The sequence below is a fragment of the Cebus imitator genome, unplaced genomic scaffold (assembly GCF_001604975.1).
Source record: "Cebus imitator isolate Cc_AM_T3 unplaced genomic scaffold, Cebus_imitator-1.0 Scaffold339, whole genome shotgun sequence".
In the NCBI taxonomy this organism is placed as follows: domain Eukaryota; kingdom Metazoa; phylum Chordata; class Mammalia; order Primates; family Cebidae; genus Cebus; species Cebus imitator.
In genome coordinates, this window is record NW_016107654.1 from 1,113,282 (window position 1) to 1,135,338 (window position 22,057).

Genomic DNA, 22,057 nt, shown 5'->3' on the forward strand with positions numbered 1-22,057 from the left:
GGCTGGAGTGCAATGGCGCGATCTCGGCTCACCGCAACCTCCGCCTCCTGGGTTCAGGCAATTCTCCTGCCTCAGCCTCCTGAGTAGCTGGGATTACAGGCACGTGCCACCATGCCCAGTTAATTTTTTGTATTTTTAGTAGAGACGGGGTTTCACCATGTTGACCAGGATGGTCTCGATCTCTTGACCTCGTGATCCACCTGCCTCGGCCTCCCACAGTGCTAGGATTACAGGCTTGAGCCACCGCGCCCGGCCTACCTTTGGTTTTTATAACCTTTGGTTTTTTTTTTTTTTGAGATGGAGTCTTGCTCTGTTGCCCAGGCTGGAGTGTAATGGAGCGATTTCGGCTCATTGCAACCTCTGCCTCCTGGGTTCATGCGGTTCTCCTATCTCAGCCTCCCGAATAGCTGGGATTACAGGTGCACACCACACACTCGGCTAATATTTTTGTATTTTTAGTTAAGACCGGGTTTCACCGTGTTGGCCAGAATGGTCTGTATCTCCTGACCGCGCGATCCACCCGCCTCGGCCTCCCCACAGTGCCTGGCTAACCTTTGGTTTCAAACAGCTTATGGTAACTTCTCTTTCTCTTTAAAAGATTTATCTTGGGGCCAGGCGCTGTGGCTCCTGTAATCCCAGCACTTTGGGAGGCTGAGGCAGGCAGATCACTTGAGGTCAGGAGTCCAAGACCAGCCTGACCAACTTTAGACCCCGTCTCTACAAAAAATACAAAAAAAAAAAAAGAAAAAAAAAAAAATAGCTGGGCGTGGTGGCACATGCCTGTTGTCCCAGCTACTCGGGAGACTGAGGCAGGAGAATTCCTTGAACCCAGAAGGTGGAGGTTGCAGTGAACCAAGATCACACCACTGAACTCCAGCCTGGGCGACAGAGCAAGACTCTGTCACAAAAAACAAACACAAAAACCCTTGGGTGGTGACTCCTGCCTGTAGTAATCCTAGCACTTTTGGAGGCCAAGGTGGGCAGATCCGGCAAGCTCAGGAGTCCAGCCTGGGCAACAGGGTGAAACCCATATCTCTACAAAAAAATACAAGAACGAGTGTGATGTAGTAGTGTGCACCTATGGTCCCAGCTACTCTGGAGGCTGAGGTGGGAGGATCACCTAAGCCCATTAGGACGAGGCTGCAGTGAGCCTTGATCGTACCACTGCGCTCCAGCCTGGGAAACAGACCCAGTTCCCCCCACCCCCCAAAAAAATTCCCCCTTTTCTTTATCCCCACCCTACCCCCACCATGCCTATGGCCCACTGAGGCCTGCATACCCTAAATTGCAATCATCTGTTATTCTCAGTTAAATGCATTTGTTCTGGAGAGCCTGAGTTTCTCTTTAGATTGACACCACTCACTCTTGTCAAGTCCCTGCAGTGCCCCAAGCATCCCTCCCATGTGGTTAGCAGGGAGACCTTTGCATCTGGAGGCTGCAGGTGCAGGAGAGTGAGTCATCAGAGCTGAGCATGCAGAAGCCAGCCCTGGAGAGCACCCGAGGCTTCTGACCCCGGGTTGTCTCAGGCCCTCCGGAGACCTGGTGAAGAGTGGGATGGGAAGGGAAGGGATTCCTGGGCACCCCAAGCAGTTTCGGCCTTCATCTGTGAACTCCTTACCCCAAGAAGGCCCCCAGTGAGGCCAGCCCTGGGCCACAGCTGTGAACACCTGACCCTTGTTCCCACCACCCGTGCACTAGCCAAAAACTGCACTTGCCAGTGTCTCAGTCAATCACAGCACCTTTTGTTTACTGGAAACGTCCCAGCGACAGAACATGAAGATGCTGGCAACCATCTTACAGACTGTTACCTCATCAGTGGTTGCCCAGGGTCATGGGTGGTAGTGCTGTGTGCTGATGAGGGGCAGCAGAGGGAGACCTTTGCGGTGTGACTTGACTTGTGGGTGCACCTTGTGGGTGCACTGGACCACACGTATTTGGACTTGGAACACCACAGCAGTCTCACACTCCTGGATTTGACATTGTCCTTTAGTCATGTGAGATGCTGCCACCGGGAATCTGGGTGGAGAATACTCAGGACCTCTCTGGGCTTTAACTCTACATGAAGGTATGGTTATTCGAAAATGTAAAATAAGAGAGGGCCAGGTGCAGTGGCTCATGCCTGTAATCCCAGCACTCTGGGAGGCCAAAGCAAGAGGATGACACTTGAGCTCAGGAGTTTGAGACCCACCTGAGTAACATGGAGAGACCGGGCGTGGTGACTCATGCCTCTAATCCCAGCACTTTGGGAGGCTGAGGTGGGCTGATCATGAGGTCAGGAGTTTGAGACTCAGCCTGGCCAATATGGTGAAACCCTGTGTCTACTAAAAATACAAAAATTAGCTGGGCATGGTGGCAGACACCTGTAATCCCAGCTACTTGGGAGGCTGAGGCGGGAGAATTGCTTGAACCTGGGAGGCAGAAGTTGCAGTGAGCCGAGGTCACACCACTGCACTCCAGCCTGGGCAACAAGAGTGAAATTCCGTCTCAAAAAAATTTTGCCAGGCACAGTGGTAGGCACCTGTAATTTCAGCTGCTTGGGAGGCTGAGGCATGAGCATTACTTGATCTGGGAGGCAGAGGTTGCAGTGAGCTGACATAGCACCACTGCACTCTAGCCTGGGTGACAGAGCAAGACTCCGTCTCAAAAAAAAAAAAAAAAAAAAACCTTCTCCCAGCCAACTGTGCTTGTGCAGAAAGAGGTGCGTCCCTGTTCCAGCCGTGGCCGTGAGGAGCCCCATGAGAAGGGCCCTAAGGCACTGCATGTTTTGCAGCAAGGAGGGCAGAGCCAGGGAGGGGAAGCAGACGTCATCCTCTGGGCTTTGGTTTCAAAAATAGCAAGGTGTGGGCCTGTGCCTGCTGCCTGCCCAGGTCTGGGTGCCTCCACTCAGCCACTATCCTCCCAGTGCCTCTAAATCTGGAAGGCTGCATCTGAACCTGCCCTTCCAAACACCCTCCCCTGAGAAACCAATGGGGATAAGTAGGCGCCTTCCACTGGGGGCGGTGGTTTGTGAGGTGGGGCTGAGGATGATTCAGCGGCAGGTTACATGGCATAGCTCTCTCCATGCCAGCAGGGAGAGGGAGGTGCCAGTCTCATCTCCCTGGAGATGAGAAAGCAGGAGAGAATCATCAGGAAAGAACCCTGGGGCCGCTGGCTTGTCCCAGCCAGGCCCAAGTGCAGGGAGGGGCCGAGGCCCTAAATATGGAGGCTGTGGCCTCACTCGGAGAGCGGGGCAGCCTGAGCACCAAGATCCATCAGAAGCAGCAGGCAGCTGAGGCGAGGGCTGGCGCCTCTGACTCATGAAGTTCCGGATTAGTCAACAGCCATCCCGGAGGCCACCGGCATTGATCCCACTGGTTCTTGGGGAAGCACAGAAAACTCATTGGCCTAAAGTGACCGTGGATGAGGCTGAGAGGCGGCGGCCTTGGGGATAAATGGGGAGAAGGCAGGAGTGCTGGCTGCAGGCTCAGGTGTCCAGGCCAAGCTTCTCAGAGCCGCCTGGATCACGGACATCAGGCCCTTTCTGTGGCCTTGCTGGGCACCCGGGTGTGTGGGCGGGACACCCCAGCCTCGCCCCCATTACTGGTTCAGCTGCTGAGGAGGAGGGGCAGCCCTTGGGTGGGTGGAGTCGGCCCCTCGCTCTGGTTCTGCATCTGTAGGCTGCAGAAGCACGTCCAGCATACCTTATGCGGCTTCTAGTGCCTGGCTGCGTGCGGGATCCACGGGGCTGGCTCCCAGAAGGACATGCCCTCCTGTTCTTCCCAAATGACACCACACCTCCCTCAGGCCCCAACCCAAAGCCTCCTCTCGGCCCCATTCTCCCAGGTCCCAAGTCCCTCTGCCTCTCGGCTGGACCCCCCCAGCTGGGAATGGAGCCACAGAGCCCCAACAGGCGGCACCACTTGTGTCCAGAGGCAGCAGGCGAGGGCCTGCCTTCGTGGAGGGGACCAGGATGTCTCATCCTGTGTTCTGCAGGCTGGAAGCACGTGGCAGCCTGCTGTCCCACCAGAGCCCAGGCCGGGGCTGTAGCCCCCAGCTCCAGGACCCGGGGTTGGCAGGCCTGGCAGGGTCAGGGCTCTTGTGGCTGCAGCTCTCTGGCCTGGTCCTCATCCAAGATGAGCGGAGACTGGAACTCTCGGCCTTGCAGGTACGCTTCTAAACCCTGGAGACAAGCAGGCCATGAGGGTCAAGCGCCCACCTCTCGGCCGGCCACAGTCCCCAGGCATGATCCCAGGTCTGCCTAGAGTCAGGGAGGGGTGGAGACAGAAAAGCTTCCAGGGCCAGGAGCAGACGCACACTGCAGGACACCCGACACCCCACTCAAGACCCTAGGCCAGCGGGAGACCCTCCTGTCCAGCTCAGGCCTGACTTGACCAGAGAAAAGAGCAAAAGCAACCGCAGTCAGGGAGGCAGCAGAGGCCAGCATCTTCTCTCCGCAAGGCCCCACCAAGGCCTGACTGGCCCCACACTGGGCACAGACCTGGGTCGTCTCATCCCCAGGACCTGCAGAGGCCTCTGGATGCCTCACCCCACCTCACCCCATATCCTGGAAGGTCTTCTGCAACTTTAAACCACGGACCCCATTGGTAAACCGAGACAGAACTGTGCTGTCTCCACCCAAGCCGCCACCTCTCCCCGATAGTATTCCAAACCTGACTCCAGAAGAGCCCAGACAGGGATGGGCAGCTCTCACCTCTCCAGAGTAAGACACCAAGGGCGATATCTCACAGATGGCCGGAGGGTCTCCATTTGGGGGTGAGCTAGGGAAAGTCCACTTGTCAATATCTCCTCACAGCTGGCCAGAGCCCTCCCCCAGTGTCCCCCACTGCATAGAAGCCTGAGCACACACCTGACTCCCTGAAGCCCCTTTCTCACTCAGCAAGCTCATCTTCCTCTGGACACCCCAAACCCTGAGCACACATCCCACTGCCAAGTGACAGGACCTGATCTGGGGGAGAAAGCATCTCCACAGGCCTCCCATGCAGAGCCCAGGCAGATTTAGGGGTGGCCCTAGAAAATCAGGGAGGCGGAAGCCCAGCATCCTTTTCTCCCCCAGCCCTGGTATCAAACTGTCCTGCTACTTTCTGAATTCATGCCCAGGTCTCAGTTTCAAAGCCTATGAATAAACAGGGACAACGTTAGTTGGGTGATACATACCCTAAAAGCCCTGATTTGACCACTGTGCAATCTACATGCATGTAACAAAATTGCATGCGTACCCTACACATTCGTACAAATAGGAAAGATAAAAACAAAAAAAGGGCGCACTGGCTCACACCTGTAATCCGGCACTTTGGAAGGCCGAGGCAGGCAGATCACAAGGTCAGGAGATCAAGACCAGCCTGACCAACATGGGGAAACCCCGTCTGCACTAAAAAAAACCACAAAAGTTAGCTGGGTGTGGTGGCACGTGCCTTGTGGTCCCAGCTACTTGGGAGGCTGAGGCCAAAGAATCACTTGAACCCAGGGGGCGGAGGTTGCAGTGAGCTGAGATCACGCCACTGCACTCCAGCCTGGTGACAAAGTGAGACTCCACCTCAAAAAAAAAAAAAAAAAAATGCAAATCTAAGTATGCTTTTGTAAACAAACCAAAAGCTTGTGGGTAAACTGGGGAGTTGGGGAGCCCCTGCTTCCCTCCGAGCTCTGAGCAGAACTTGAAGGGTCAGGCCAGGAGGCTGAGCCAATGGTCACCTTGTGACTTGGGGTGGTGCCGGGACAGAAGACCCCTCCCCAGCGTGGCTGTGGCAGAGCCAGCAGGGGCTGGGAGCTGAACCCTCCCCTTCTGGCCATAGCTACCCCACGGCCACACTCACCAGGGAAGCTCTGGGAGCCAGGCCCCATGTGCATCCAGGAAGCGGGCGCCGGCCCGCAGGGCCCACCGGTAGTGCTGGGCGAGCAGGGCCCGGCGGGCGGTACAGGGACTGTCCCTGCCGGCCGAGTCGGCGTTCTTCAGCGGGGAAAACTCCTCCTCCCGTAACACTTCAAAGGCAACGAAGTTCCTGGTGGAGAAAGGGCCGGTCACGTCCGTCCCGGCCCAGAGGCCCCAATCTGGGCAGGTGAGGGCTGGGCCGGGTTTCCAGTAACGGAGTGAGGGTCTGGTCCCATGGGCAGCGAGTCTAGGCAGGAGCCCCAGCGGGTACTGCAACTTTAAACCACTGACCCCGTTGGTAAACCGAGGTAGAGCTGTGCCGTCTCCACCCAGGCAGCCACCTCTCTCCAGATGGCATTCCAAACCTGACTCCAGAAAATGGAACGACCTGGGCCCTCCATTTCTAGCAGCCAAAAGCCCAGACCCTAGGACCCCTGTCGTGAGAGCCAAAAGCCCTCCCAGCTGCCCTGGCAACCTGGCCAGAGACAGCTCCTAACTTTGGGTGGGGACAGCGGAGGGTCCTCCCAGGCCCACAGCCCCAGGACTCCAGCTGCCCCAGAGGCTCCCTATGCCCCAATCTTGGGGGCTGCTGACCCTCAGGGCCAAGAGCACCCTCTGGTCTTCTCCCCAAGACCTGCTCACAGTCCCCTCGGCTCCCCCTCCCCAGGCCTCCACTTCCCTGCCTCGCTGGGCCTCAGTTCCCGCCACCAAAACAGAGAGGGAAGAAGGGGAAAATGAAAGCGCCCCACTACTAACTCAGCAAACTGGAACACATCGAACACAAACTTCTCCATCTTTATCCCGTTCGGTTTCAGCGGCTTTACCAGGTTCCCCTCCTCATCCACATACGGGACCTTCTTCACAGCCACGTGGGGCTTCAGCAAAGGCTCAAACTCCCTGGGGCAAGGGAGGGCAGAGGAGAAGAAAGACACAGATCAGATAGGGCACCGCTGCGGTCTGTCCCCATTTCTGAGCACACCTAACCAGGTGAGACAGGAGGGCAGCAGGGACACTACACCACACCGGTGCAGCAGTGGCGCTGGATCTCCAGGGAGGAGCGGGCACAGGTCTCCTCCCTGCAGCCCGTGCCACACCCCTGCCCGGGCAAACAGAAACTGGCAGGCCCTGGGGCAGAGGTAGCACCATGGGCACCAGGGCAGGTCTTCCAGCACCTCTGCCTGTGCAAGAATGGGATCCCTTCTCCACCACAACCCTTCAGCCGCACCTGACCCAGGTGTGGCCTGCCGCTGTGGCCCAGGGCACACAGCTCCCCGGGACCCCGCGGGGTCCCTGGTCAGCGCAGGCAGCTCTGGCAGGCACTCCATGGCCACCTGATGCCGCACACCTGGCGACGGCCTGAAGGAAGCCGCGGGTGAAGAAGTGGTTGCAGATGTTGCCTGCATTGTAGAGCAGGCCCCCGTCCGGGGCACGCAGCTGTGCGGTCTCAGGACTGATCTCGCTGTACTCCACCACCTGGGGGACGCCGTCCACCTGGCACACCACGCCCACCGGCTCCTCGGGGTAGGCCTTTTCCACCACCTGCAGCCGAGACCAGGGATGGGCTCCGAGGGCGGGGCTGGGGGCGGGGCTTCGCGGGGGCGGGGCGCGGCGCAGGTGGGCGCTGACCTTGGCCCCACAGTCCGCGCCCCGCAGCACACAGAAGCCGATGAAGACCGGGTCTGCCAGCCGCACCAGGATGTTGTCCACACAGTACACGTGCACAAACTCCACTCCCCGGCGCTCCATGTCCTCCAGGATCTTGTGGTCCTCCAGTGCGCAGTAAAGGCCCCCGTTGCCGTCTGCAGACGGAGAAGGGAACGGGCCTCGCGAGGTCTCCCCCCAGGGCTCACTCTGCGGGTCTAGGACGCGCTGGAGGCGGGGAAAGCCCCGGCCCTGTGCCTGAGGCACCCTAGTCCTTAACCAGACAGCCCCGTGGCTGTACCACGTGACAAACGGGGGCTCAAGGCCCAGAGAAGGAGGCGCCTAACCCGGGACCACACAGCCTGGGGCAGCCGCGAACCCGGGCACGCGGACCCCAGGCTACACTCCCAGCTCCGGTCTGGGAGGCCCCTCCCGTCTCAGGAACGCGCCGCACCTGGGGCCATGGCAACTTTGTCTTTGCGCTCCAGGATAACTTTGCCATCAAAGGTCACGGCGGGCAGCAGGCGCTGCTCAAACATGACCACGTTGGCGGGGTCCAGGTGGAAGAAGTTGTGCTCCCTGAAGAACTCTGCGGTGGGCCCCAGCGTGAACTCGCTGGTCATGACGTACCTGCGAGGGAGGCGCGGTGAGCCGGCCGCAAGCGCGCCTCGGCCTGCAGGCAGACGGGGCTCGGACCGGAGCTGGCATCAGGGTCCGGGGTCCAGCGACCAGTTGGGGCTGGGGCCAGGCCCCATTTTGGTGCGATGCTGGGCTGTGTCCCGGGCTGTGCCGGGGTTGGGGCTCGCGTCTGGAGCGGGTGGGGAAAAGGGGCGCGTGGGCAGGGGTCCCTCCGGGCCAAGGCAGGGCAGGGAGGACACACCAGGGCACGGTGCAGCGGGTCCCGTGGCGCTCACCCGCCAGCTGCTCCACCCGCCGAATCCGCTCCGCCTGCAGCTGGTACAGGGTCTTCCGGCTGGGCAGCCCCACGCGGTACATGCCCTTGGGGTAGGTCACGCCCAGGCGAGTGCCCTGCCCGCCCGCCAGCAGCAGGACGGCCACCTTGTTCAGGGCGATCTGGCGGAAACCTGGGGGAACGCGCGCGGTGAAGGGTCGGCCGGACCCGCCCACCCTTCCGCTTTAGGGCGAGCCAACCCTGGAGCCGGGGCTCGGGGACTCCGGGGCAGGACCCGTCTCAAAGCAGCAGGGGGAACTCCACCTCCCCGAGCGCGGCCTCGGCGCCCACTCCCTCCGTGGGCGCGACCCCCGCCGGCCCCCAGGGCCTCCGCTCCTCCTACCTTCCTCCTCCCAGCGCCGCCGCGTCTTGGGGTCGCTGCGGCTGGCGCTGCCTAGGCGCTCGGGGGGCAGGGGCCGCAGGCGCGCGGCCAGGCCAGGCGGCGGGCCGGGGGGACGCGCACAGGCCTCGGCCGCCCTCCGGCAGTGCTCGCGCAGCGCCTCGGGCTCCAGGGGCGCCAGCTCCGCCAGCAGCGCGGCTCGCGGCTCGGGCGCCAGCTCGGCCCAGAAGCGCAGGAGGTGCTCCTGGCCAGCGCGCTGCAGCCGGGCGCGCACGTCTCGCTCCGAGGCCATGTCGCTGCCGCCGTCTGTCCAGTCGGCACTCGTGACTCGCGCCACTGACCAGCGTCACGGGACCCGGCGGGCGGTGCAGACTCCCCTCGGGGCGGGTCCGGGGCGCCCCGCCTCGACCCCGCCCCGCGCCCGGCCCCGAAGCCCGCCCACCCCCGCTCGGGGCCCCTGACTCTGTCCGGGTTCTCTCTGACCCCGCCCTGTTCACGCCCCCCAGCCCCCCGCGTCCGAGACTGGAGTCCGGGCCCAGCCCCCTCGCTCCCGCCGGTCCCCCGTCCCTCTCCGTCCCTCTCCGTCCCCGGACCCGCTCCGGTGTCTCGCCCTGGCCTCGTCCCTCGAGCTCCCGTCGCCGTTCCTGCCCTGCTCCAGGCCCCGAGCCCGTCCCGCCCCGTCCACTCCGCGCCCCGCCCCGAGGGATCCCAGGACCCTCAGGAGTGGGCGGAGGAACCGACCGTGGAGCTAAGGGAGGAAGGGGTTCCGGGGCGCCCCGCAGGGGAAAGCTAAGTTCTGTCCCAGCACAGGCTTTGAACCTGAGAGCGGCGTGGCCACCTTTGCGCTAACCGAGACGCGGGCGGAGGCCGCCGGCCAGGGTGCATTGAGGAGGGCTCGGCTAAGGCTGAGCTGCGGGGAGGGCGGAGCCAGGCTGGGTGACGGGATGCCAGCATGGCGCCTGCAGGAGCCACCCCGCGGCTTGGGGCTCCGTCCCGCCCACCTCTCCGCCTTCCCACTGCCAGGTGCAGAACCCACCGCAGCCCATGGCCTCCGTTGTTATTTTACTATCAGGTTTTAAAATATCTTGCTTGTGGCTGGGCGCGGTGGCTCACCCCTGCAATCCCAGCACTCTGGGAGGCCGAGGTGAGCGGATCTCCTGAGGTCAGGAGTTCAAGACCAGACTGCCCAACGTGGTGAAACCCGTCTCTACTACTACTACTACTACTAATAATAAAATACCCGGGCATGGTAGTGTGCGCCTGTGATCCCAGCTATTCGGAAGGCTGAGGCAGGAGAATCGAATCGCTTGAACTCGGGAGGCGGAGGTTGTAGTGAGCCGAAATCGCGCCACTGCACGCCAGCCTGGCGCCTGGTGACAGTGTGAGACTCTGTCTCAAAGTAAATAAATAAATAAAAATACAATATTTTGCTAGTGAAAAACATGAACGGGGCTGGGCGCAGTGGCTCATGCCTGTAATCCCAGCACTTTGGAAGGCGGAGGCGGGTGGATCACCTAAGGTCAGGAGTTTGAGACCAGCCTGACCAACATGGAGAAACCCTGTCTCTACTAAAAATACAAAAAAATTAGCTAGGCGTGGTGGTGCACGGCTGTAATGCCAGCTACTTGGGAGGCTGAGGCAGGAGAATGGCTTGAACTCAGGTGGCAGAAGTTTCAGTCAGCTAAGATTGCCCCATTGCCCTCCAGCAACAAGAGCAAAACTCCATCTCCCCCCAAAAAAGAAAAAAGAAAAATATGAAAGGGTAGCTTCTGCAAATTGGGCACAAAACTTTCTCCTAGAAACTAGTTATACTAGGTCTAAAAGTAACACATGTGACTGCTGAAAAGAATTCAAATGGTGGCCAGGAGCAGTGGCTCACGCCGATAATCCCAGCACTCTGGGAGGCTGAGGCAGGATGATCGCTTGAGCCCAGGAGTCCGAGAGCAGACTGGGCAGGATGGTGGTACCCGTCCCCACTAAGAACACAAAAATTAGCCAGAGGTAGTGGCATCCACCTGTAGTCCCAGCTGCTCGGGGGGACGAGGCACAAGAATCACTTGAACCTGGGAGGCAGAGGTTATGGTGAGCTGCGATGGCGCCATCGCACTCCAGACTGGGTGACAGAGCGAAACTCTGTCTAAAAGGAAAAACGAAGGCAGGGCACAGTGGCTCACGCCTGTAATCCCAGCATGTTGGGAGGCTGAGGTGGGTGATCACCTGAGGTTGGGAGTTGGAGACCAGCATGGGGAAACCCCGTCTCTACTAAAAATACAGAATTAGCTGGGCATGGTAGCGCGTGCCTGTAATCCAGATACTCGAGAGGCTGAGGCAGGAGAATTACTTAAAACCCGGAGGCGGAATTTGCGGTGAGTGGACCATTGCACTCCAGCCTGAGCAACAAGAGCAAAGCTCTTTCTCAAAATATATGTACATACAAATCGTGCTGTTAAAGGAAAGGGGTCCCAATCCAGACCCCAAGAGGGGGTTCTTGGATCTCACCCAAGAAAGAATTCAGGGCAAGCCCACAGAGAAAAGTCAAGACAAGTTATTAGGAAGGTAAAAGAATAAAGAATGGCTACTGTATAGGCTGCTGGTTGCCCATTTTTATGTTTTTTTGCTGATGTGCTAAACGAGGGTGGATTAGTCATGCCTCTGCTTTGCAGACCGCAGAGGGTGACTTCCTGGCCTGGCCATGGCATCTGTAAACTGTCATTGCGCTGGTGGGGTGTGGCAGTGAGGACGACCAGAGGTCACTGCCGACGCCATGCTGGCTTTGGTGGCATTTGGTCGGCTTCTTTACCGCAAACTTTCATCAGCAAGGTCTTTACGACCTGTATTTTCTGCCGTCCTCCGGCCTCATCCTGTGACTTAGGATGCCTTCACCATCTGGGAATGTCGCCCAGCAGGTCTCAGCCTTGCTTTACCCAGCTCCCATTCAAGATGGAGCTGCTGTGGTTCACACACCGCTGACGGTGATCTGGGACCCAAATTAAAACTCACATCTCCCCCGTGTGTCCCGACTGACCCCTCAGGCAGTGCATCTCCTGGCAGGCGGGTTCTGCCCCTATGCCCACACACATGCCCTCACTGGGTTAGGAAGGGGGCTTCACTGGAGCAAGACCCAAATGCATTCTCCTGGACCTGCATGGAGTTGCTTTTCCCAGCGTGGGCTTGGGCCTGCCTCAGGGTCTCTGTGCTTCCTATTCCTCCCTCGTGGACCGCTTGTCCTCAGAGAAACACCTGGCTGGATGCCTGCTTCGTCAGGCCTCAGCTGCCCAGGCTGTGCCCGATGAGCGAGCACCCTTCTGTCCTCCCTGGCAGGCTGCCTTTCTGCATTTTCTGCTGCCTAATGCCCCCATGAGAAGTGAACTCATGAAGGCAGGGTGGGTGTTGTTTGGTTTTTTTTTTTGAGATGGAGTCTCACTCTGTCACCAGGCTGGAGTGTAGTGGCAGGATCTCTGCTCATTGCAACCTCCACCTCCCAGGTTCAAGTGATTCTCCTGCCTCAGCCTCCTGAGTAGCTGGGATTACAGGCACTGGCCACCAGGCCCAGCTAATTTTTTGTGTTGTCAGTAGAGACAGGGTTTCACTATGTTGGCCAGGCTGGTCTCAAACTCCTGACCCTGTGATTCGCCCACCTCGGCCTCCCAAAGTGCTGGAATTACAGGTGTGAGCCACCGCGCCCGGCTGAGGCAGGGCATTGTTTAAGCCATTGCTCTGCCCCCATCACTTCAGATCAATGCAGCACACAGTCAACACTCAGTCAAAGTTTGTTGACTGAGCAAACGAGCGTTGAAGGCAAGCCTGTACTGTGACTGGGCAACAGCAAATGTTCAGGGAGTACCTGCTGAATGAATGAATGAAGAAAGGAAGGAACGGTCTGTTCTACTCCGGTTGTCTGTGGTGGGCGAAGATCAGCAGGTGGACGTTGGACTTGGGGGGTAGGCATGGCACGCCTGGAATCAGGTGAGCAGAGCGGGCTCCACGCCCAGGCCAGAGTGCAAGGGAATGCTTATTGCCCCTGCAGGGCTGGGCAGCAGAGGAGGCACTGGTCTCTTGGAGGCCGGTGTCAGGATGTGAACCCTGGGCCCTCTGGGTCAGGTGATTCAAATCCCACCTCAAGGTGTGGGTTGGGCTATAACAGACAGTTTGGAAAATCAAGGTTTGTGCAGCTGCAGGCATTGCGTTGCCAGAAGGGGCGGAGCGACCTTACCCAGGCAGACGGAGCGTGCAGACGGGTGGGAGTGCCAGCAAGGCTGAGGTGGGCGGCAGCCTCCTGGACCACCTTGTGGCCAGGCAGTTGTCTTCCCAAGGGGCTTAGAGGCCAGGAGTGCAGACGGGGAGCCCTGGGAGGCCCAGGTGCAGGGCAGCTATTGCCAGTTCTTCACTTCGTGCCCAGTGCTGGGGGTATTTCAGGGGTTCAGGGGCCAGTCTTCCTGCCACTCTGCCCAGAGTGGTCCAGGCTGGCACAGTGAGAACACAATTACAGCTGGGATGGGGCCTCCAAAAGTACAGGGACTGCATGGGACCCCAGGAGTGACAGCAACCCAATAAGCTGCAGGGCTGGGACAATATGGGGCCAGGCTGGAAAGCGGAGTGCCAGGAGGAAGTGGTCAGAGCTCAGGACAGGAAGGAGGCAGGGCCACATCTCAGCCTCACCCCCAACGCCAGGCATAGCCTCCAGTCTTTCTTTTTTGAGATGAAGTTTCACTCTTGTCACCCAGGCTGGAGTGCAACGGCGTGATCTCGGCTCACCACAACCACCACTTCCTGGGTTCAAGCAATTCTTCTGCCTCGGCCTCCATAGTAGCTGGGATTACAGGCATGCACCACCACGCCTGGCTAATTTTACAGTTTTAGTAGAGAGAGCGTTTCTCTATGTTGATCAGGCTGGTCTCGAACTCCTGACCTCAGCTGATCCCCCTGCCTCAGCCTCCAGTCTTTTCTATGTGTCCCTCCAACACTCAGCTGGGAGTGCAGGGAAACCCACAGACCAAGGAAGGACCAGCTAGGGCTGCCTCCCCCAAGGCTCTGGATGATGTGAAAGCCCTGTTTTGTCTGCACAAAACAATAATGAATGAATGGCGTGTTCTACTCCAGTAGTTTGTGGTGGCTGAAGATCAGTTCTGTAGGGTGGGTTCAGTTCCATCTGGGGCCGCGGCTGGCCTGGCCTGGACACTGCTGGCCATGCTGTCCTGGGCTGCAGCGCCTTCCTCACTGTGGGCCTCCACCGCCATGCTACTGAGCTGTTCCCAGGCCTTCCCCCTCCCGTAGGCCTCAGCCTGTCTTGGTGCCCACTCAAGGACAGTATTTCCCATGTGACTTCACTGGATAAGGCTCCCCGGTGCCGTCCACAGAGCACCCACTGTGGGCCAGGCCAATGCCAGGCCTAGGGGGAGCCCTGCCCTGCTTCCAAATAGCCAGGGGAGACAGCCCTCTGAACCAGGAGAAAGCCGCCCAGTGCTCTGAAGGTTGGGGCATCCAACCAGGCTTCGGGGCAAAGGGGATCGGGGCCGCAGCAGAACTGTGAAGGACGTGGTGCAGTCAGCCAGAGCAGAGGGGAAGGGCCTTCCAGAGAGAAAAGCCGCCAGGTGCAGGGGCATGGAGGTGAGGGGGTGCAGGGACCGCAGACCTGGCACCGGTGGTGAGGGCTGTGCTGGGAGCTGCAGGGACGCAGCTGCAGAACAAAGGGCTGTGTCTTGTGCTGGCTTGTTTCGTTTTGTTGCAGAGACAAGGTCTCACTCTGTCACCCAGGATGGAGAGCAGGGGCTCAAGCACAGCTCACTGCAGCCTCGACCTGACCTCCTGGGTTCAAGGGATCCTCCCACCTCGGCCTCCCAAGTAGCCGGAACCACAGGCATGCACCACCGCACCTGGCTACTTTTTAAAATTTTTTGCAGAAACAGGGTTGCCCTGTGTTGCCCAGGCTGGTCTTGAACTGTTGGGCTCAAGTGATCCTCCTGCCCTGGCCTTGTGCTGGGTTTTTGAGCAGACCTGCCATTCAAGGGGAAGCTGGCGGCTTCCAGGACCGAGCTCTGATCAGTTACCCCAGGCTCAGAGCTTCTTATGTCCTTCCAACATTCCTTACCATGAAGGAGTCCCACTTAGAGTGAGTGACCCAGAGGAAATGTGGACCCAGGATGCTCCCTGGCCTGGGAAACTGCTCCTAAGGCTTGAGACACAGGCACCTGTGGCTCAGGTAGGCACGCCAGCTGAGGCCTGCCCAGGAGGGAGGGAGGGAGACCCACAGAGGGCCAAGGCAAGTCCCAGGTTGGGGGCCTGTCCGGAGAGGGTGTTTCCATTCTGAACACCTCCCTGGCACCTAGAGCTAGAACGCTGGGTAAGGCCTGCTTTCACCTCCCATGTGGACTGACATGGAGACAGATGTGACCAGATCCCAGCTGGAAACACAGCAGAGGCAGAGGGACAGGGCTGTGGGAGCCGGGAGAGCAGCTGGAGGAGGTACTCAGCCAGGGGAAGGAGCAGAGGAGAACTGGAGGCTGGGGAGCTGGCCACCAGATGGGGATCTGGGGACACAGGAGAAAGTGGCTTTGTCCTGCAGCGGGCAGGCCAGGCCAGACTGTCCCGAGGGGCCAGAGGAGGAGCTAGCAGCGGTGGGGACAGAGAGGCCTCTGTGAGCAGGAAGCGCCCAGCTGGCTGGAGCCTACGATCCTCCTGGGGCCCTCCTGGTGGAAGAGAAGCGGGGCGCAGGGTCGCCAGTGCTTGTGGCCCGGGAGCTAGAGGGGGAACGTGGGACCTTTGGAGGGGATGCGCCCCCGTCCTTACCCCACGAGGCTCCTGGGGACAGGTCTTTTTGTGGGGTCAAAGGCCCCGCCCCTTGGAGAGGTGGCGGGGCAGCCAGCAAAGTTGGATCGGAGAAAAGGCTGAGCCGCGCCAGGAGGGCTGGTGGGGCTGGGGCGGGGCAGAAACGGAGGCCGCAGGGCCCGGACGGAGCGGGAGCCCGAGGATCCGGTTCCGCCTGCCCGGGGCCTCCGCGCGCCTCCCAGGGCCCCTCTGCGGGAAAAAAAAAAAAAAAAAAAAAAATCAAACTGCGTCGCAGCCAATCGGGGAGCAGACGGGACGGCCTCGGCCAATGGCCGCCGCGCATGCTAATGAGGGCCGGCGCGGCGAGGAGGGCCCGGTTCAAAAGTGGTGCTATTGTCGCCGCGGGCTGAGCGCGCCGGGCCGGCCCCGCAGTGGGGCCGCGCGGGGACGCACGCGGGTGGACGCGGGGCTCGAACCCATGGCCGGGGCCGCCACGGCCGAGCAGGGCCGCGTGCGTCCCTGCGCGCCCGCGCCCGCGCCCAGCACCGAGGGGCTCCCGCGCGCCTTCCTGCAGAGCCTGCGCACCCTGTTCGACATCCTAGACGACCGGCGGCGCGGCTGCGTGCACCTGCGCGAGATCGAGTCCCGCTGGCAGGGCGCCGACGCGCGCGAGCTGCCCCGCGGCGTGCTCGAGGGCCTGCGCCGGGTGGCCCCGGCCAGCGGCTACCTGACCTTCGAGCGCTTCGTGGCCGGCCTGCGCTCCTCGCTGCTGAGCGCCGACGGCGGCCCCCGGGACTCCACGCGCGCCCCGGTCCGGCCCGGGGACCAGCCGCCGCCGCCGCGGCCGCCGCAGCGCCTGGTGTTCGCGCCGGCGGACGAGCCGCGGACCGTCCTGGAGAGGAAGCCCCTGCCCCCGAGCGCGCGCGCCCCTCCCGCCGGCCCCAGCGGCGGGGCCCGCAGCCCCGAGCAGTTGTGCGCCCCGGCCGAGGCGGCGGCCTGCCCCGCGGAGCCCGAGCGGCCCCAGAGCGCGGCGCTGGAACAGAGCCCGAGCGCGGACGCAGGTGAGTTCCAAGCGGCCCCCGGGACCCCCTGTAGCTGTTCCCGGGCCCGGGCAGAAACCGGAGTCCCACAGCTGCTGCCCGTGCATCTTCCACGAGGGACGGGGCTGGGGAGTGGGTCTTCGTGGGCCTGGAGGGAAAGGGGCTTCATGCCTGTTGACGCAAGCCCAGGGGTTAGGGAGGCAAGCCAGCCGCTCTCCCGCCACAGCTTAAGGCCAACAGGGGCGGGGTTGGGGTGGGGTCGGGGGTGGGTGGCAGGTGACTCAGAAAACCCACAGGGAGCCCACGCTGTGCCAAGCCTGAGCTTGGGCTCCCCACCCCCAGTACCTTTTCTGCACCTGGGGACACCTGGGCCCTCAGCCTCCTTGTCTCTCTGGCAGAGGTGCCTCCCTCTCAGAGAGAGGGTCTCCCTTCTCAGCCAGGGGGTCCGGGCCCACTGACCCCACTGAGGTCCAGGGAGGCAGGTGGCCCCAGAGGACCTGGCCCTGTTGCCAGGATGGGCAGGGGCATGGGTGAGTCTCCTGCATCCCAGTAGGGCTGTCCCGTGGCAGACGCCACGGAGGGGCACAGGCTGTAGTCCCTGGGGACGGCTGGCAGACTCCTCCCAACTTCCGGTCCAGTTGGCAGTGACGAGATTGCTGAATGGGCCCCTGTCTCCCCCCACCCTGTGCCTGCCTTGGGAACAGGACCTGCATTATGGCTGGGGGTGTGGGCCAGGCTCCCAGAGGAGCCCCAGGCCCCACAGCCCATTCAGCATGTGCACCTGTTCAGCCAGGTGAGCCTGCCCACCTGCAGCGGCTGTAGGTCCCCACTGCTCCGCCACCCTTCCTGGACCGCGCCCCCGACTCAGCCATATCTTCCAGCCCTGCAGCTGGTGTTTGTGGCCACAGTGGCCCTGGCCTCCCTGGTGAACTGATCCAGCAGCCGTACCAGGCTGGCGGACCCCACGTTCTGTGGTGAGGAGGCTTTGGAGGGTAGCTGGCTCCACAGCAGGGTCAGTGTCATCATGTGGCCACGCAGTTTGAAATCCACCATGGATCGCACACAGTGGCGGGGCCCGGGGTCTGGAAGCCTGAGCTCTGATGCCCCACGTGGCCCTGGGTCACGTAACTCACCTCTCTGAAGGTCACGTGGCTAGGGCTCTAGCTGTTGCCCTTTCACAGGCAAACAGAGCCAGACAAGTGGCGTGGCATGTTTGATGGACACAGCTGACTTTTGGGGTGCCAAATCTGGAGCTTTGAGGTCACCCCAACTCCCAGAATGCCTCTCGACACACACAGCCTTCCAAGCCCGAAGCCCAGAAGTTCAGGGTCTCTTTCCTTGTTCCTACCTGGGACTGCATGTTTGCTCCAGGCTGGCCCAGGCCCTGGAGGTGTGGCCTGCTGGCTCAGGGCCCTGGAGGGGCAGGGCCGCCCCCACCTAGAGGCCGTCCAGCCCGACACCCACCATGCTGTCATCTGGGGACCCTGGAGCTGCTCTGTGGACTTGATTGCACAGACCAGGCCAGGCGTCCTAGGGCTTCCTCCTCAGCCTCCCTCTGTCATTATGCTCTCGCCCCCACCTCCTGGAGGCTGTGTGACTCCCACTGTCTTGCCCCAGAGCTGCCACCGCTCAGCACCGAAGGCTGGAGCGCGAACTTGGGCCTTCGTGGAGCCAGGCTTTCTGCCGTGCCTACCTGGGCCCAGTTTTTACCTCACCGGGTACCGGGAGTATGGCCTCCAGGGATGTGTCTGGTGCTGGGGCTACAGCTGGAGGCTGAAGGAGGGTGCCCTCCTCCACACCGGTACCCACGTCTCCTGTAGACTGGGGAAGGGGCACGTGCTCCCTCACCGGGAAGCTGGGCTGGATGGCACCAGCACGATGCTCTTGCTGCCCCCAGGGGAAGCCCTCAGGTCAGCTTCAGAGCAGGTGTCCAGGAACACCAGGACACATCCACCTTGTCGCTGGTGTGCACGGCCTGGCCTATCACAGATGCCTGGGTTTTTTTTTTTTTTTTTTTTTGAGACAGAGTCTGACTCTGTCACCCAGGCTGGAGTGCAGTGCAGTGAAGTGAAACTCGGCTCCCTGCAACCTCTCCCTCCTGGGCTCAAGTGATAGTCCTGCCTCAGCCGCCGGAGTAGCTGGGATTACAGGCGTGTGCCACCATACCTGGCTAATTTTTGTATTTTTAGTAGAGGCGGGGCTTCACCATGTTGGTCAGGCTGGTCTCAAACTCCTGACCTCGTGATCTGCCTGCCTAGGCCTCCCAAAGTGCTGGGTTTATACGTGTGAGCCACTGAGCCTGACCACTTTTTTTTTTTCTTTTTTTTGAGATGGAGTTTTGCTCTTGTTGCTCAGGCTAGAGTGCAGTGGCATGATCTCGGCTCACTGCAACCTCCACCTCCCAAGTCCATGCGATTCTCCTGCCTCAGCCTCCAGAGTAGCTGGGATGACAGGCGTGTGCCACCACACCTGGCTAACTTTTGAGACGGAGTCTTGCTGTGTCACCAGGCGTGATCTTGGCTCACTGCAGCCTCCGCCTCCCAGGTTCGAGCGATTGTCCTGCCTCAGCCTCCCAAGTAGCTGGGCCTACAGATGTTCGTCATCACACCCAGCTAATTTTTATTCTTTTGGTAGAGAGGGGGTTTCACCATATTGGCCAGGCTGGTTTTGAACTCCTGACCTCGTGATCTGCCTGCCTCGGCCTCCCAAAGTGCTGGGATTACCGGCGTGAGCAACCACACCTAGCCCCCGGCTAATTTTTTTTTTTTTTTTTTTTGACGGAGTTTCACTCTTGTTACCCAGGCTGGAGTGCAATGGCGCGATCTCGGCTCACCGCAACCTCCGCCTCCTGGGTTCAGGCAATTCTCCTGCCTCAGCCTCCTGAGTAGCTGGGATTACAGGCACGCGCCACCATGCCCAGCTAATTTTTTGTATTTTTAGTAGAGACGGGGTTTCACCATGTTGACCAGGATGGTCTCGATCTCTTGACCTCGTGATCCACCCGCCTCAGTCTCCCAAAGTGCTGGGATTACAGGCTTGAGCCACCGCGCCCGGCCAACCCCCGGCTAATTTTTATATTTTCAGTAGAGATGGGGTTTCACCATGTTGGGTCAGGCTGATCTCAAACTCCTGACCTCAAGTGATGTACCTGCCTCAGCCTCCCAAAGCGCTGAGATTACAGGTGTGAGCCACTGTGCCCAGCAAGACTTTATTTTTTTTTGAGATGGAGTTTTGCTCTTTTGTCCAGCCTGGAGTGCAGAGGCACGATCTCGGCTCAGTGGCACCTCTGCCTCCCAGGCTCAAGCAGTCTTCCTGCCTCAGCCTCCCAAGTAGCTGGGACCACAGGTGCGTGCCACTGCACCTGGCTAATTTTTGTATTTCTAATAGAAATGGGATTTTGCTGGCCCGGTGTGGTGGCTCACGCCTGTAATGCCAGCACTTTGGGAGGCCAAGGTGGGTAGATTACCTGAGATCAGGAGTTCAGGACCAGCCTAGCCAACATGGTGAAACCCCGTCTCTACTAAAAAATAAAAAAATTAGCTGGGCATGATGGCGGGCACCTGTAGTCCCAGCTACTCGGGAGGCTGAGGCAGAATTGCTTGAGCCTGGGAGGCGGAGGTTGCAGTGAGCCAAGATCACGTCATTGCACTCCAGCCTGGGTGAGAAGAGTGAAACCTGGTCTCAGGGAAGAAAAAAAAAGGGGCCGGGCCGTGGCCCACGCCTGTAATCCCAGCACTTTGGGAGGCTGAGGCAGGGGGATCACGAGGTCAGGAGACAGAGACCATTCTGGCCAACATGGTGAAACTGTCTCTACTAAAAATACAAAAATTAGCCGGGCGCAGTGGCCCACGCCTGTAATCCCAGCACTTTGGGAGGTTGAGGCAGGCGGATCACCTGAGTTCAGGAGTTCGCGACCAGCCTGACCAATATGATGAAACTCCGTCTTTACTAAAAATACAAAACCTAGCCAGGCGTGGTGGCGTGCACCTGTAATCCCAGCTACTCGGGAGGCTGAGGCAGGAGAATTGCTTGAGCCTGGGAGGCGGAGGCTACAGTGAGCTGAGATCACACCACTGCACTCCAGCCTGGGTAACAACAATGAAACTCATCTCAAAAAGAAAAAAAAAAAAAAAAAAGCAAAGGAAAGAAAGAAGGAAGAAATGGGGTTTTGCCGTGTTGTCCAGGCTGGTGTCGGACTCCTGAGCTTGAGTGACCCACCTACCTCAGCCTGAAAACGCTGGGATTACAGGCGTGAGCCATCATACCCAGCTGTGAGCACTACCTTTCTGTCGCACTCACCATCCTGAGAAAAGTTAAGTTTCTGTCATTCACGCCCACATCTCCTGCCGCCCTACAGGGCCCCAGGCAGATGGGAGAGGAATAGTCAGGACCAGAACCCCCTGCCCACTCCTCCCTTACCCAGCCGCCTTGGAGACCCGGGTGTGCCAGCAACGTTCTGGGCACGGGGGGTGCAGAAAAGAACTGGATGAGGCCCCTGGCCCCAGGGAGCCCACGGCCCAAGGTAGGGGCAGGGTGTGTATATGGGCAAACAGGCAGGCTTGGTGGCGCGGCCCTCCCCAAGCCAGTGTGAGGAGCTGGGCCAGGGGAGAGGGACCGAACTCCAGCCTGGCACAGAGGTGACACGTGGGCCACGCCAGGCCGGTGCCCGAGACCTCGAGGGTGACCTGAGATGTGGGAGCCGCTGTACCTCAGCAGAGCCCAGCCAGGCAGGTCTGGAGGTGAGCCTGGCCCATGCCTCCCCACCCCAGGTGCAGCGGCCTGCAGGGCCCTGGAGGCGGACTCAGGGGATGCCCGGCGGGCCCTCCGTGCCCGAGGGGAACGTCGGAGGCACACCATCGCCAGCGGCGTGGACTGCGGCCTGGTGAGCAGGGGCTGGGGCTCCGTGGGGCTCTCCCTCTTGCCTGGAGGCTGGATGCTGGGGTGGGAGCAGAGGGCCTTGGTCCTGGAGAAGCCCGTGGTGGGAGTCCGGTCAGCTCTGCACATCTGTCTCCCTACCTGGGCTTGAATCCCCTGGAGGGATGGCCCAGGATCAGGCAGAGGGAGGTCAGGAGGTCGTTCAGGGCAGCTATGAGTGGCTGCCCAGCCCGCCTCACCAGATCACTGCTGCAAGCCAGCCCAGCTCACCAGCGGGGTGCTCAGCACAGGCAGGCCCTAGGAGGGCAGGCTGAGCTCAGGAGCCAGTCACCCCCCGCCCAGGGAGGCCTGAGTGGAGGGGCTGGGAAAGGCCAAGACTCCTCAGCAGAAGGCATGGGGCTCACACGTGCAGGGGTTCTCGGAAGTGTGCATCTGTGCCTGTGTTTGCTGTTGCGTTTGTGCTTGTAGCTCTGGGGCCCATGCACAGGCCGGCTCGTGCCTGCAGGGACGTGTACGTGCTCACGGGGGGTGGGGGGGTATATGTGCTCGGTATACGTGCCTTCGGGGACGTGTGCGTG

The 22,057-nt window shown here is 60.3% G+C and overlaps 3 protein-coding genes across 3 annotated transcripts in view; 1 reads left to right on the forward strand and 2 right to left on the reverse strand.

Annotated features, from left to right (window-relative positions):
* C8G (complement C8 gamma chain) overlaps positions 1–22,057 on the reverse strand; it is a 618,926-nt gene that overhangs the window by 477,163 nt on the left and 119,706 nt on the right. The window lies entirely within an intron of this gene.
* On the reverse strand, positions 2,650–9,179 carry UAP1L1 (UDP-N-acetylglucosamine pyrophosphorylase 1 like 1). The gene is made up of 9 exons (XM_017505555.2): positions 8,803–9,179; positions 8,388–8,592; positions 7,962–8,137; positions 7,493–7,665; positions 7,212–7,405; positions 6,623–6,763; positions 5,811–5,996; positions 4,691–4,757; positions 2,650–4,159 (listed from the first exon to the last, which is right to left on the reverse strand). The coding sequence occupies exons 1-9, from the start codon at positions 9,089–9,091 to the stop codon at positions 4,067–4,069; spliced, it is 1,524 nt and encodes a 507-aa protein (XP_017361044.1). The 5' UTR covers positions 9,092–9,179; the 3' UTR covers positions 2,650–4,066.
* The window catches only part of SAPCD2 (suppressor APC domain containing 2), an 8,175-nt gene continuing 1,986 nt past the window's right edge, over positions 15,869–22,057 (forward strand). Inside the window, exons 1-2 of the mRNA XM_017505560.2 lie at positions 15,869–16,625; positions 21,374–21,486. Coding sequence (XP_017361049.2) covers positions 15,893–16,625; positions 21,374–21,486 — 846 coding nt within the window. The 5' untranslated portion in view covers positions 15,869–15,892. The remainder of the gene's footprint in view (positions 16,626–21,373; positions 21,487–22,057) is intronic.

Excerpts from the sequence above, each read along its gene's own strand:
- UAP1L1 (XM_017505555.2), bottom strand. The coding sequence starts at position 9,091 with ATGGCCTCGGAGCGAGACGTGCGCGCCCGGCTGCAGCGCGCTGGCCAG. Across the intron at positions 8,138-8,387 it reads ACCCGCTGCACCGTGCCCTG|GTACGTCATGACCAGCGAGT; the intron begins GTGTGTCCTCCC and ends CCTCCCTCGCAG. Across the intron at positions 7,406-7,492 it reads GCGCGGACTGTGGGGCCAAG|GTGGTGGAAAAGGCCTACCC; the intron begins GTCAGCGCCCAC and ends TCTCGGCTGCAG.